General features: G+C 38.7%; 1 protein-coding gene across 1 annotated transcript; it reads right to left on the reverse strand.

Annotated features, from left to right (window-relative positions):
- Positions 1 to 12,041: 12,041 nt before the first annotated feature.
- Positions 12,042 to 12,695, reverse strand: LOC149895245 (uncharacterized). Its single transcript, XM_090119211.1, has one exon. It carries the CDS (start codon positions 12,693 to 12,695, stop codon positions 12,042 to 12,044), a length of 654 nt encoding a protein of 217 aa, XP_089975337.1.
- Between the last annotated feature and the right edge of the window lie 1,848 nt (positions 12,696 to 14,543).

Genomic DNA, 14,543 nt, shown 5'->3' on the forward strand with positions numbered 1-14,543 from the left:
CACTCTGAAGTTCGTTTGATCATATATTAGTACATTTCGCATTCAAATCATTCAAAATTATTGTAAAATACACGATGAAATTCGAAAATTTAGTTAAAAACATACTTTGTATAGAACGAATTGTAAAAACGCGTTCACTCGAACTAAGTAAGTATCTAATATGATATCAATAAACTAATCTGAATTATTACTGACTCTACAATTCCTATTTTCATTAAGTATTCCAATTATCTTAATATTAGATACCCAATCTCGATTAAACGCGTTTCTATCTGTGCTTTTCCGTAAATCGTTGTTTCATTTTCGAATGTCACTTTTAAAGTAACAAAACACGGCTGACCTACCGTGTTTCGAACAAAATGCATGAAAACTTTCATTAGTAGATAGTTAAGTCTTGTATTTTAAAAGCATGCAATAATTTGTATTTCATTCAAAAACATAATTCGTTTATCGAAACGTTTTTTGCTTAAAACGGTTTCACAATGCATTTTTCTAATTATTATTTTCATTTCAATAATTAGTTACCTAGCCAAATTATTACAAACAATATTTTCGCTCCAACTCCAAGGTATCGTATTACGAGTAGGTACGAGTTAATTGTGTCTTTATGAAGTATAGTAATAAAAAAAACAAAATAAATCTCGTGTAGAGCCATTTAAATCTCGATAATTATTTCTATTAATATTACCTATAGGTACAAACTTTTAAAACTGTCAATTAATGTCAATTGCGCGGCAAATTTGTATTTTTTTTTTCTTTTTGAAAATTTCATCATCTGTTGTTTTACAGTATTTTTCTATGAAAATATGTGCAGTTTACAATAAAAACTACGTATATCGAAACAATACAGCTTTGTCTGAATATTAAAATATTATGTTCTCAGTTCAATTACATTATTACTATTTTCGTACATTTCGATATCAGTTGAAAATATTGTATCATATAAAATTTTTGGTTAATGCAGCTGGTATAACAAGGTAATGCGCTTTCGTGTTTTAACTACATAATTAGTTCAATATTAATTTAGCCGTAAAATACGTTATTTTGTTATTAATTTGAATAATATTATTGTAAGGAATCTAATTCAGTGTTAGATTTTCAAAATTAGATTAAGGATAATTTGTAATAATTGAAATAAATATTTTTGGATGTACATACTGGTATTTTTATTTTATTCCCCTGTGCTCATATTATGTCATGAAACCTTTCAGTAGATACATGGACGAAATCGCAGCCAGCGCCCAGCAGCAATTAGCTATAACATACCTATAGGTATTAGGTAAGGTAATAAATAATAGCTCTATAGTTAATACGCACCTTGATACTTACCGTAGAGTTGTTTGATGTTGAATCCGTAATAAATAAAATTAACACAATACATAATTGAATGTTACTTTTGATACACAATACACACTACTTACTCAGAGGGAAATAAACGCTACCTACTATTTTTATTTGAACATAGGCTAGAATTTACTTTTTCACAAACACGTATATTTTTAAAAGCATAATATTATAGTTTATTAAATACTACATAATATTATATACAGTTTCATGAGCATAAAGGAACAACTCTTTTAGTGTCATTGGTTCAAGTGACGACATGAGACAGTTTGGCATTAATGCCGTGTTGCTATTGGTCTATTAATTGAATACTGCACGGAAACAACACACACTATTCCTTATTATTTTTAAATCGTTTTTTTCAATAAATCTGCAACAACAAATCTTTATATTTTTAAAAAAAGGTATTTATCAGTTAACTTGGGATACTAATATATTTCTATGGAAATTAACTATTTTTTGCAATAGATATTAAAAATACAGTTAACACATTAAGTGCATTTAATGATATTATACTCTTTGTTTATATAAATACAGAACGATAATTGAATCATCTAAAAAAAGCCAACAAAAAATGTTAAACTTATATTTTCTTCTTATAATTGGGTAAGTTTTTAAAAAATAACTCGTTTTTAATCTTTTTTCAAAAAAATTATCTAACTACAATAATCAAGACAATAATACTATAGTCTATAATAGTCGCATAAAAAAAAAGTATTTATAACCAGTCTTGACAATTTATGAGCGTTTTAGCCACTGTGCTTTGGTAATTTGCCTTTTTTATGGGAAAAAAATCCGCAATATCGATACTTCTTTGGTCCTGCATTTTCGTAAACATTTTATGGATACTCTGGTACCACATATTTTGAAAAAATTGGGCTATTGTCACGTAGAGTCTCTTCAAAGTGCGTGCCACAAGTCGTATTTGCATCCAAGGCACCTTCAAATCTGTGCTTAATTTTTTCATAAAATCTTTGCGGCTCATTGTATTTTATTTATGTAATAACGGTAGTATAGAATAAGTAACAAATTAATTAGTATGGTTGAGGGTAAATCTGTTTCTTCGTAATAAATCAGTCTGTCGTTGAAGCCCGCCTTTCATTTACGTATCATTGGCGACGAGGCAGGATTTTTTTTTTTTTTCGTTGTGTTTAAACTGTTTGTTCTTCGCGAAATCCAAGATGCCTATCGGTAAAATAGAACCTTTCAATTTGAGTTCGAAGCAGTGGCCTGCGTATATACGACGAGTAAATCAGTACATTAAATTGAACGAAATTGGTGACGATTTAAAGGTGTCCATGTTGATAACGGTCGTGGGCGAAGAAACTTACGCGTTGATGTGCGATCTATGTGCTCCGAGTTTCCCTGAAAATAAAACTTATGAACAATTAATACAAATCGTGACGGAACATTTGGAACCTCAGCGCTCCGAAATCGCCGAGAGACACGTGTTTCGATTGCGGCGTCAGCGTGCCGGCGAATCGCTCACTGAGTACCTACAAGCGTTGAAGCATCTCGCGGCTACTTGCAATTTTGGTAAATGCAGTTCGTGTTCAACTCTGGAGGAGAACCTGCGCGATCAATTCGTGTCGGGACTATCGAACGATGCGATGCGTTCCAGAATATTCGCCGAGAAAAAAATTCAGTACAGGGAGGCCGTGGAACTCGCGCTAGCTTTAGAGGCTGCGGAGAAGCACGCAGAAGTGAGCGGCTCCACCGGGGCGGGGACGACGGATTCAACGGCAGCGGCGAGCGGCGAGGCGGGCGAGGGCCTGCACTACGCGCGCGGCGGCGGCGGCTCGGCCGGCCAGCGCGCGCGGCCGCTGCGGGCTGCCGGCGCGCGGGGCGCGGGCCGCACGCTCGAGGCGCGGCCGGCCGCCGGCGCGGAGGCGCTCGGTCACCGCGGGCGCAACTGTTGGCGCTGCGGCAAGGCGCATGCGGCAGAAAAGTGTCGGTTTAAGCATTACAACTGTGATGAGTGCGGCCAGCGGGGCCATATAAAAGTGATGTGCAAACGAGTGTCAGGTCGGCAAAATTTTGTAAGCGACGAGTCGGACGACGGTTTGTACAACATCGACGTCACGACACGAGGTAACCGACCATTCTTTGTTGACTTGTTAATTGACAATAAACTTATTCAATGTGAAGTGGACACGGGAAGTCGTATTTCGGCAATAAGCGAGGATATGTATAATCGTTTGTTCTCGCATAAATTAATAAAAGCTGATAATTTAATTTTACGTTGTTATTCGGGTTCACGAATTCAATCTCTGGGTTTCATCGAGGTGGACGTACGTCTGGGCAGAGTGTATAAAAATAAATTACGATTATATGTAATTAAACAGGGCGCACGGCCTTTATTAGGAAGAGAGTGGATGCGCGCGTTAAACATTACAGAAATCCGCCTCAATGAAATCAGTGAAGATGAATTCGTGAACCAGTTATGTAAAGAATTCCCTGAAGTATTTTGTGATAAGTTAGGCACTTGTAAACAAACAATTCGATTACGACTCGCGGATAGCGAACCGGTTTACGTGCGAGCGAGACCGGTGCCGCTAGCGCTGCGCGAGAGGGTTGAGAAGGAGCTAGCTCGTCTCGAGGCGGACGGCTCGATCTATCGCGTTGAATATTCAGACTATGGGACCCCAATCGTACCCGTTGTAAAAAAGAATGGGGAAATTCGAATCTGTGGTGATTACAAAATTACAATTAATCCAAAATTAAAGAGGGATTTTTATCCGTTACCGCGTATTGAAGAATTGTTTGCTAACTTAAGGGGAGGTGAGAAATTTACAAAGATTGATTTAACGCACGCTTATGAACAGTGTATTCTTGCGGATGATTCACAACCGTACACCGCTATCACTACGCATATGGGCACGTTTGCATACCGGCGCACCCCGTACGGTTTATCTTGTATACCCGAAAAATTTCAAAAATTAATGGAAGAAACCCTCCGGGGAGTGACGGGATGTGTCGTATTTTTAGATGATATTTGTATAACGGGTTCTAATAATTCGGAACATATGAAAAATTTGAAATTAGTGCTCGAACGGTTACGGGAAATGGGGCTCACTGTTAAATTAAGTAAATGTAAATTTTTGCAAGATTATGTGAAATATTTAGGGTTTATTATAAATAAGGAGGGATTACGGCCGGATCCAGAAAAGTTGGAAGCTATTTCCAGTGCACCCACACCTAATAATGTTTCGCAACTTAAGAGTTTCCTAGGCATGCTTAACTATTACGGTCGATTTATTCCTAATTTAAGTACTATATTACAACCTTTACATAATTTATTAAAAAAGAACGTGAACTGGAAATGGGATTCAAACTGTAGGGAAGCGTTTAACGAAGCAAAGCGAGCACTTTTAAATGAACGGTGTTTGGCACATTACGAGGAAGGACGCGAGTTAGTATTAGCGGTGGATAGTAGCGCGTACGGGCTGGGCGCTGTGCTGGCGCATCGCTACGCGGACGGCAGCGAGCGGCCGGTAAGCTGTGTGTCGCGCACGCTTAACTCGGCTGAACGTAATTACAGTCAACTTGACAAAGAAGCGCTCGCTATTTTGTTCGGTGTAACGAAACACCACCAGTATTTATTCGGTAGACGATTCACATTACGCACAGATCACCAACCACTAACATATATTTTTGGCAGTAAAGGCGGTATTCCGCAGACGGCAGCGAGCCGTTTGCAGCGATGGGCAGCGCGTCTGGCTGCATACGATTTTAAGATTGAATTTGTTAGGTCAGCGGACAACGGGCCGGCTGATGCGTTATCGAGGTTACCGTTAACACGAGAGGGTCGCATTACAGATTCAGTAGATTATTTAAATTTAGTTGCGGACGCATTACCTGTTTGTTACAGCGATGTCGCCGCGGAAACGGAACGTGACAACTTATTGTGTAAAATTAAGCGGTATATTCTTTTTGGCTGGCCGCTTAGTCCGAGTTGCGATGAGGAGAAACCCTATTTTGCTAGAAAACAGGATTTTGTAGTTGAACAGGGGTGCGTTATATATAAATATAGAATAGTCATTCCGTACGTTTTACAAAACAAAATTTTAGAGGAGATTCATGAGGGGCACCTTGGTATGAATAAAATGAAAACCTTATCACGAAATTATGTATACTGGGCGAGTTTAGATAAGGATATTGAAGAAACATGTAGGTCGTGTCCAGCGTGCCGCTCAGTGCTGGACGCGCCGGCGCGCGCACAGCTGCACCCGTGGGAGTTCCCGCTGCACCCGTGGCAGCGCGTTCACGCAGATTTTGCAGATTGCGGGGGTGTACGCTATTTAATTTTAGTGGACGCACATTCTAAGTGGATTGAAGCTTATTCAATGCGGTATACGAATGCAGATTTCACTATAAAAGTTTTGAGAGGCATATTCGCAAGGTTCGGTCTACCATCGCAACTTGTAACTGATAACGGTCCACCCTTTTCTTCGTATGAGTTTAAGACTTATTGTAAAAATAATTGTATTAGGCACACGACTTCGGCCCCTTATCGGCCACAAGGGAACGGGGCGGCGGAAAACGCCGTCAAAATTATTAAAAAAAACAATTAAAAGAGCGTTATTTGAAGGCGAGGACGTGAGCACAGCACTAAATAAATTTCTTTTTAAATATCGAAATTGTGAGCACGCCACGACGGGTATATCACCAGCATTAGCACTACAAGGACGACGCCTACGCAGTCGCCTGGACGCATTGCGACCCGACGTGGCGGCTGCGGTTCGCGATAAACAGGAAAAGCAAATCGCGCGCAGTTCGGCGACGTTACGGGAGTTTAGCGTGGGGGATGCTGTGCTCGCGAGGGATTATAGGTCTAAGGAAGATAAGTGGGTAGAGGGCACTGTTTCTAAAAAGACAGGACCGGTTTCATATAAAGTCGAGTTAGGTAACGGCATCGAGTGGCGAAGGCACGTCGATCAAATAATATCCGCGAAAAATAGGTTCTCGTTAACACGCACAAATGCCACCGGTACAGACGACGCGGGTGACCTTGAGGCCGGTAAAAAACTCGAGGGGGAGACGTGGGAAGACGCAGCCAGTGGTGACGAAACAAATCACCAGTCAGAGACTGCAGGGCTGTCCCCACCGGCCCGCGTAGAGGCGGCACCAAAAGCGTCGCAGGTTAGCCCTGAGACATCACAAATGTCCGCTCGTGCACTGCGTGCAATTAATCGAGCAAAAAAATTATTGTAACGGAGTATATGTAATTTAGGTTCTAGTAGTATTTATATAATATTAATTATTAAGTATATGTAATTTGGGTTATGGTATTCATATGTGTAATTGTGCAATCAAGGCGTTTCCTTATGTTTATTATGTTCCAAGCTGTCTTTTAAGTTTGTATGTTAATTACTGTTGTATCTTTTAAGTTTGTGTGTTAATTACTTGCCCTGTATTATGTTATTGTGATCTTGTTGCGGAGGAGTGTAATAACGGTAGTATAGAATAAGTAACAAATTAATTAGTATGGTTGAGGGTAAATCTGTTTCTTCGTAATAAATCAGTCTGTCGTTGAAGCCCGCCTTTCATTTACGTATCAATTTATTTATTTTTTTTATTTTTTATTGTGTGATAGGGAAGCGCTTGACCACGATCTCGCCTAATGGTAAGCTGAGATGTGGCCTATGATGGAGCGCGCTTCCCTAGAAGGAAGCATTAGCATTTATCTACATTATTTTGATATTATATGATATAGAAATTGTTAAAATTCTATATCATGCCGTAAAATATCGCCACTGACCACCTATAACTTTTCCTGTATTAACTGAACATACAGGAATATGGTTTTCGGGCTTCTCTTATCTCTTTATAGTGCTTGTATCCTCAATGTATACCACCATGACATTGTGGCGTTGCCACTTTTATTATCTATATTTTATTATCTGTGGCGTTCCGAAACGGAACGCACTTGATCGAATTTTAAATTGATTCGACGATAGTGAAAATGATTCACTAGGACAATAGTTAATACGCAAAACGCAATACGCAGTTGATACGTATTTAATACCAATACTCAATGATTGTCTCCTGCTAACCTGTACAGACTAGACTCATTGTGGTGACTGGTGAAACATTGTATAGCATTAACAACATAGTACTGTATTATTGAAAGATCGATTAAAGGTTTATTTTACAATCTACGGCTTTCATTATACATGGGTAACAAAACCCCATAACATATTCGGTTTTACTCCGGACAACATCTTCAGCCACCCAATCCCTTTGCTTGAAGTCCAAATCCAGCGGAGGACAATAATCGTCATTTACTAAAATTGAAGGTTTTTCGTCCTAGTATAAAAGTTGTCTGGATCCCATTTTATACTCAATCTATAGTATAATACTATAGATATCATGTGAAACGTGACTTGGAAAAAAATCATTCAAATAAATCACAAAATAAAAATTTGAAACAATTTTAAAAGTTACGAAAAGCCCAATTATACGTCAAAATGACGCACAACATCCTCTTTACAACCAAATGGCGGAATTTACATGGATGAGCCAACTATGTACTGCTAGGTCTCGACGGCTAATGAGTTGGTTCTGGATTTTGCAGCGATTCGATGGTAAATATAGAAGAGTTCATACGTCAAATTTACGTAGATTGGACTTCTAGGGTTAAATGCATAAATACCTAAATGATGTTTTGTTTTTATTATCTAATAACGATAAAAAAACCCGTTGATTTCATTCGTTTTTCAAGCTACGTGCATAGTTTTTCCACTAAAAAGCCTCAATTGAGTCATAAAGTACACAAATTTCAAGCATAATAAGTCACATCATTTCTATAAAACCAAAACTGGCAATAATATAAGTCGTGTTGTGCGATTATGAACATAGTGCATAAGGGCATAAGTCGTTATATAGCTAACTTAATTGTCTTACCATTTAACAATACCTCAGTCATGAACCACAGATCCTCGCACTCCGATTCCCAATTTTGAATGCGATACGATGGAGTGTCGCGTGATATTGCAAAAAGTATTGTTATCGAGGGTACTTATAAAATTACTTAAAATTAATTAAGTTTAGGTAAGTTGATATTCAACTAATAATCCATCGTGCTATTATCTCGAATAGCCTCCTGGATAAGCAGGTAATTATTAAATAATTAAATAAACAATTATATACCAATACGTTGTGAAGTAAATGTGTGTTGTGAAGTAAATGTGTGTTGCGTGAAATAATATTGTGATGGTAATGTAGTTCATCGAAGGATTGTGGTGTTCTATCTGGCATGAGGTCCAGGATAGTAGATGTGTGTTCTGACCGGTCAGGAGGACCGCGGCAGTATGGTAACCCTGTAAGGTCAGTGTGGGCCGAGGCAGGATGGTAGTTATTTTGGTATCCCGAGATGAATTACCGTAGTAATGTAGTGTGAGAAATGGCGTACGGGGACGCATGATTGTCAGTATGGCTGTATAGAAGATACCTAGAGTTTTAATATTCGGTTGGATGAGTAATATTCAGTTCAGATAAGATTTCTCTTTTTTTTTAACTGTTGAGCTATTGAAATACTAAACACCAATAATCACTTTGAAAAGACAGATGTTGTTTATACAATGTTCGGGTAACTTCACTTTGTTAATATACTGAGGATGCCTGAGGGCCAAGTACCACTTGAAGTTGATTAATGTTTGAAACTTGAATTTGAGTTGAGTGATAGCGGTGAATCTTAGTTCGATTGGTCAGAGTGTGCCAGTAGTCATTTCGTAGCCGTAGTCCGTTGAAGTCGGTGTCTGCTATAAGGGGTTATGGCTGCTTATAGTAAACCGTGGATGCGCGGTATTACCGTAGTCCGTTGAAGCCGGCGTCTGCTATTAGGAGTACAGATAGCTGCTTATAGTAAACCGTGGATGCGCGGTGCGCGGGTGACGCTGGCGGAGGTTGGGTCTTGGAGAGACCATTGGAATATGGGAGTCCGTGGGACTCGGCATTCGGAGGAATGCGTGTGGAACAAACATGAGGTTTGTTGTGGGGCTTAGTGAAAAGCCAGAGTTTGCATTCGGAGGAATGCGTGTGTGTTGTTGGGCTTAGTTAATAATGATCTTCTGATGACAATAGCAGTGAAAGTGGTGTTTGGTCGCTTATGCGTTACTTTCTTTTAGTAGTAATTTAATTGAAATGATCAGAATTCAATGTTTCATTATTTTAATCAAAATGGTTAATTTCAAAGGGTTGAAGTTGGAAATTATTTTAGGATATTCAAATTAAGAAAAAAAACCTGTTTTCATATGAACTTAAATTTTGTATTATGAGATTCTTTGCTATAGGACGTTTCTTGTACAAATTTCATGATTCTGTGTTCACAAGAAATATCCTGAAGGTATTGATTCCTCGTGTCCCCTGCGAATGTCGAAAACTGCTATCTTTTGATCGACTGTTATAACTTTTCAAAGCTTAACGGGACGATGGTATGCGATATGAATTTCAAAGGTCTTGATAGATAGACTGATAGACTTACGGACAACTAAGTGATCTTAAGGATTTAGTTTTTTTTCAGTTTTGTGGTTTAAAAGCCTAAAAATTAAATATCAGAGTTTAATTGTAAAAATTTGTCAGGATTGGCCGAAGAGCATGTACTGTGCGAGATGTTTTCTGTGTTACAGCACCCACAAACACGAGGACGTGTTCAGCGCAGGATGGCCGTGTCGGAGACGGTCAATAGCGCGGATGTAAAACGACTCTAAGCACGAGTTCCGGGAGGTGGCAGCACAGTGAAGTTGGCGGCTTACTTCATGCTTGTACCGGGTCGAGCCCGTGAAGGCTCGCCCTCGGGACGGCACTTCACATTCGAACATCGAAGAGTTCGGATCTTCCACTACTAGGAACTGTTAACCTTTTCTTTGCTAGTGTTTAATTTAAATGTGTAACGTAACGGTTATTAAAAGTGATTGTATTTAAAGTGATTGTATTAAAATGACTGTATTGTAAAACTGACATGATTAAAAAGAGCAACTATAGAGTTTCTTGCCGGTTCTTCTCTGTAGATACTGCTTTCCGAATCGGTGGTAAATAAAGAAATGATTGAGTTTGAGGTGTTTCTTTGCTCGATTACCCAACGCAACGCCCACAGCTTGAAAATAGATTCACAATCTACATCTTGCTCCGACAGAAAAGACTTTAGATCGTATTCGGGCATTATATTGGTTTCCTAAAATGAGAACCTTTGTCACCAAATATGTTTCAGCATGTTTAGAATGTGCTCACCATAAGATGCCAGGTGGTGCTCGACAAGGTCATCTACATTCCATAGAAAAAGTAGAAATCCCACTTCTGAAGCTGTTGGGTTGTGGAATGAAACGCCTTCTTCACAATTGATATTTTAATATTCCTCCTTGTTACATTCACTTTTTACTATAATATTTGCAATCTTTCACAATCTTAAATAATAGATTTAAATAACCCTAAAACAAGCATGAGGCACGGCTAAGGCACTGACTTGTTGACCGCACTGGTCGGCTGTTCAGGATCAATTGCTAGCTGATCGTTTCTTCAAAAAATGTGAGCGATCGACTGACAACTAACCGACTGGAGGGGAGGTTAAGTTGTCAGGCGGTAGATTATAAATAACAGAAAACCTTGTCTATGGAAAATAATGTACTATGTATGATTTTAAGATTTGTAACAGCTCGGCCATCCGATCTTCAACGAGTGCCTTCGTTGGCTTAAATTAAATTTAAACAAAAATAAAATGTTAAAATATGGAAAACAAAATGCAACCATACTTACATGAAATTGAAACAAATACTTATAATAATATGTATTTACAACTAGTTCCCGAAGTTTGAATTGGTATGATTAGCTTTTACAAATAATCAAAATTACACAAGGAAACAAGCCTAGAATAAGATTTACAAATTTCGAAAAAAAAAGAAAATAAATAAATATATATATCTCTATTGGAACTACTTCGACAATCGCTACAAACATTTGTATAACAAAAACTCACTTCTCTATCCGTTTGATTAGGACTAATTCAAATTCAAATAATTTATTGCTCACCAATACATTTTTACATATTAGTGACCTTATGCAGGTATTGCAATACAATCATAATGTTATATTTATATTACATAATACTATCTCATACATTTAAATTTGACAATAATTAGATCACAAAAATAACAATGTACAATAATAATTGTTGCTTTCTTATGGGCGGCACACCATTGTACCCAGCATGCCCTCAACAGTAATCAAAATCACTCAGAACTCACTGCTTGCACATAGACTGCATATTGTTACTCTTTGGGCGGCACATCATTGTACCCAGCATGCCCTCAACAGTAATAAAAATCACTCAGTACTCATTGCTTGCACATAGACTGCATATTGTTACTCTTTGGGCGGCACATCATGCCCGGCATGCCCACAGTATGTAAGCTATTCGTTTTGGGCGGCACATCATTGTGCCCGGCATACCCATAATAATCATACAAAATCACTCGGTACTCACTGTTCACACATATACTGCATTTTGGTTCTCGTTGGGCGGCATATTGTGCCCGGCATGCCCACAATATGCAAGCTATTTCAAATTCCATGTGTTTGTTATAAACGTCGATCATTCTTCGTTCATACCAAACACGTAGACTTGACTCGTCATTTATAGAAGGATGTGTATTACAACATACATAAAGAACTTTAAACTACCTAATGTGTATGTATAAAATTTAATTATTTTGATTCTCAATGGCATCAGAACAACTATCATCACCGTCATTATCGCTATCAGACATCGATTTAAAATTTAACCAAGGGTGCATTTTGTCGGCTGCCACGACAGCTTCGTACCGCCTACCTTTTCGAGATAAAGGGGTATCCTCTACCACATAACGGTCGTTTGGTAAAACTTTAATTACGCGGTACGGTCCCTGTAGTTTGGGTTCCAACTTTTTAGACTGCCCGCTGCCAGATGCAACTGCTCTCAAAATTCGCACTAGATCACCTACTTTATATACTTTTGCCGCTTTTCTTTTTCTATTATACCGTTCTTCACTGACCTTCGCTTGCTGTTGCATCAGGCAGCGTGCATCTAATCTAATATCGTCAATCTTACCGTCTACTATTCCATGTCCTACATCCGAAATTACTTCACTTAATATACCTTGCGAAGGATTTGTAACTCTACGCCCAAATAATAATTCACTAGGAGTTTTTTTTGTGACGTCGTGTATTGTCGTATTAATGCCTAACTGTATATCCGATAGATTATCATCCCATGTTCTAGGATCTTTGCCATGGTTCATGGTTCCCAATGATGCCAATATAGTTCGGTTTGACCTTTCTACTTGACCATTTGCTCGCGGCGTGGCTACTGCATTCATAACATGCTTTATGCCTAAGGCCTGTATAAACTTCCTAAACCTCTTGCTGGTAAAACAGCTACCTCTATCAGAAATGAGGCGTGTTGGAGTACCAAAATACCCAATAAGATTTTTTTTAATTACTTTTATAGTTTCCGACGTTTTGGTACTTTTGACGGCAGCCAAAGAAACAAATTTAGTAAAGGCATCGATGATTACTAAGATATATGAGTTCCCCTTCTTACTCTTAATGAAAGGCCAAACATGGTCCACGTGGACCGTGTGAAAGGGGATTTCTACTTTTTCTATGGAATGTAGGTGACCTTGTCGAGCACCACCTGGCATCTTATGGTGAGCACATTCTAAACATGCTGAAACATATTTGGTGACAAAGGTTCTCATTTTAGGAAACCAATATAATGCCCGAATACGATCTAAAGTCTTTTCTAACCCAAAATGGCCTACGTCATCGTGATTGGCTTTAACAATTTGCCAGCGTGCGCCTCTAGGCACTACCCATTTGATATTATCATCAGCTATGATCCTGTATACACGTCCATTTTTTAATTTGTAATTTTGAAATGTACTTACTATGTTGGGGGATTCTGGATCACTTAATATTTCTTTAATACGCCTTATATCGTCATCTGAAGATTGAACAGTAGTAATCCAATCTTCAGCAGTAACACTAAGTATATCAATAACGTGCAAATCGTCTACTTTTGAGTCTGATGGAGCTCGACTCAGGGCATCCACATGTGACATCTTATCTCCTGGTCGATACTCAATTTCACAGTCATATTCTTGTAACTGCACCCACCATCTTGCAATTTTCGGGATCACATCTCGTTTTGTAAGTGTGGTGCGTAATGAATTACAATCTGTTAGTATTTTGAAGCGTAGGCCTAACAAGTAGACCCTAAACTTGTTTAATGACGCTATCACAGCTAGAGTTTCTAACTCAAACGAGTGAAGTTTCTGCTCTTCTACCGTGGTTTGACGACTGTAGTATGCTACAACTCTCCATAAACCTTTCTCGTCTTTCTGAAGAAGAATACCCGCGATGCCGAATCTACACGCATCCGTGTGTAACTGAGTTTCTAAATTTTTGTCGTATAGTGCGAGAATTGGTCTGCTGGTCAATCGTTTTTTTAATCTCTGTAAATGCAGTTGCTTCTTCTTCCCCCCATTTCCAAGGCGCATTTTTCTTTAGAAGACCCGTCAATGGTTTTACTATCAGAGCAAAATCCTTGACAAATCTTCTAAAGAAGCTGGCAAGACCTAAAAATCGTCTAACGTCATGCTGATTTAAGGGAGTAGGAAATTTTGAGACTGCTCCAGTTTTCGCAGAGCCTGGTTGGATACCATTACCACTTATTTCAAACCCTAAAAAGTCTAATTTATCAAACATAAATTTACATTTCTGCATTTTCAGTGTTAAGCCTCCTTCTTTTAATAAGTTCAAAACTTCTTCTAGTCTTTGCAGCGCTTCATCAAAGCAACGCGCGGGTATCAAAACATCATCCATATACACAATTACATAACTTAACCGTGCTTTATTAAGAATCTTATGCATGGCTCTTTGGAAAACCGAAGGAGCGTTTGCTAAGCCAAATGGCATTCTGGTGTATTCATATTGTCCATCTGGCGTAACAAACGCGGTCTTCTCTTGAGACTTCTCCGAGATGGGAATCTGATAGTACCCTGAAGCCAAATCCAGCGATATGAACATCTTATGGCCCGCTAATTGATCAAGAAGGTCTTCTACCCTAGGGAGAGGATAATGGTCTCACTTAGTCCTGCTGTTTAAGGCTCTGTAGTCAACACACATTCGCCTCTCACCACTTTTCTTTCTTACCAATACAATGG

Source organism: Colias eurytheme, chromosome 32 (assembly GCF_061535395.1).
Source record: "Colias eurytheme isolate Ceu_HAF_F1 chromosome 32, ilColEury1 Martin Lab GWU primary, whole genome shotgun sequence".
NCBI classification, from domain to species: domain Eukaryota; kingdom Metazoa; phylum Arthropoda; class Insecta; order Lepidoptera; family Pieridae; genus Colias; species Colias eurytheme.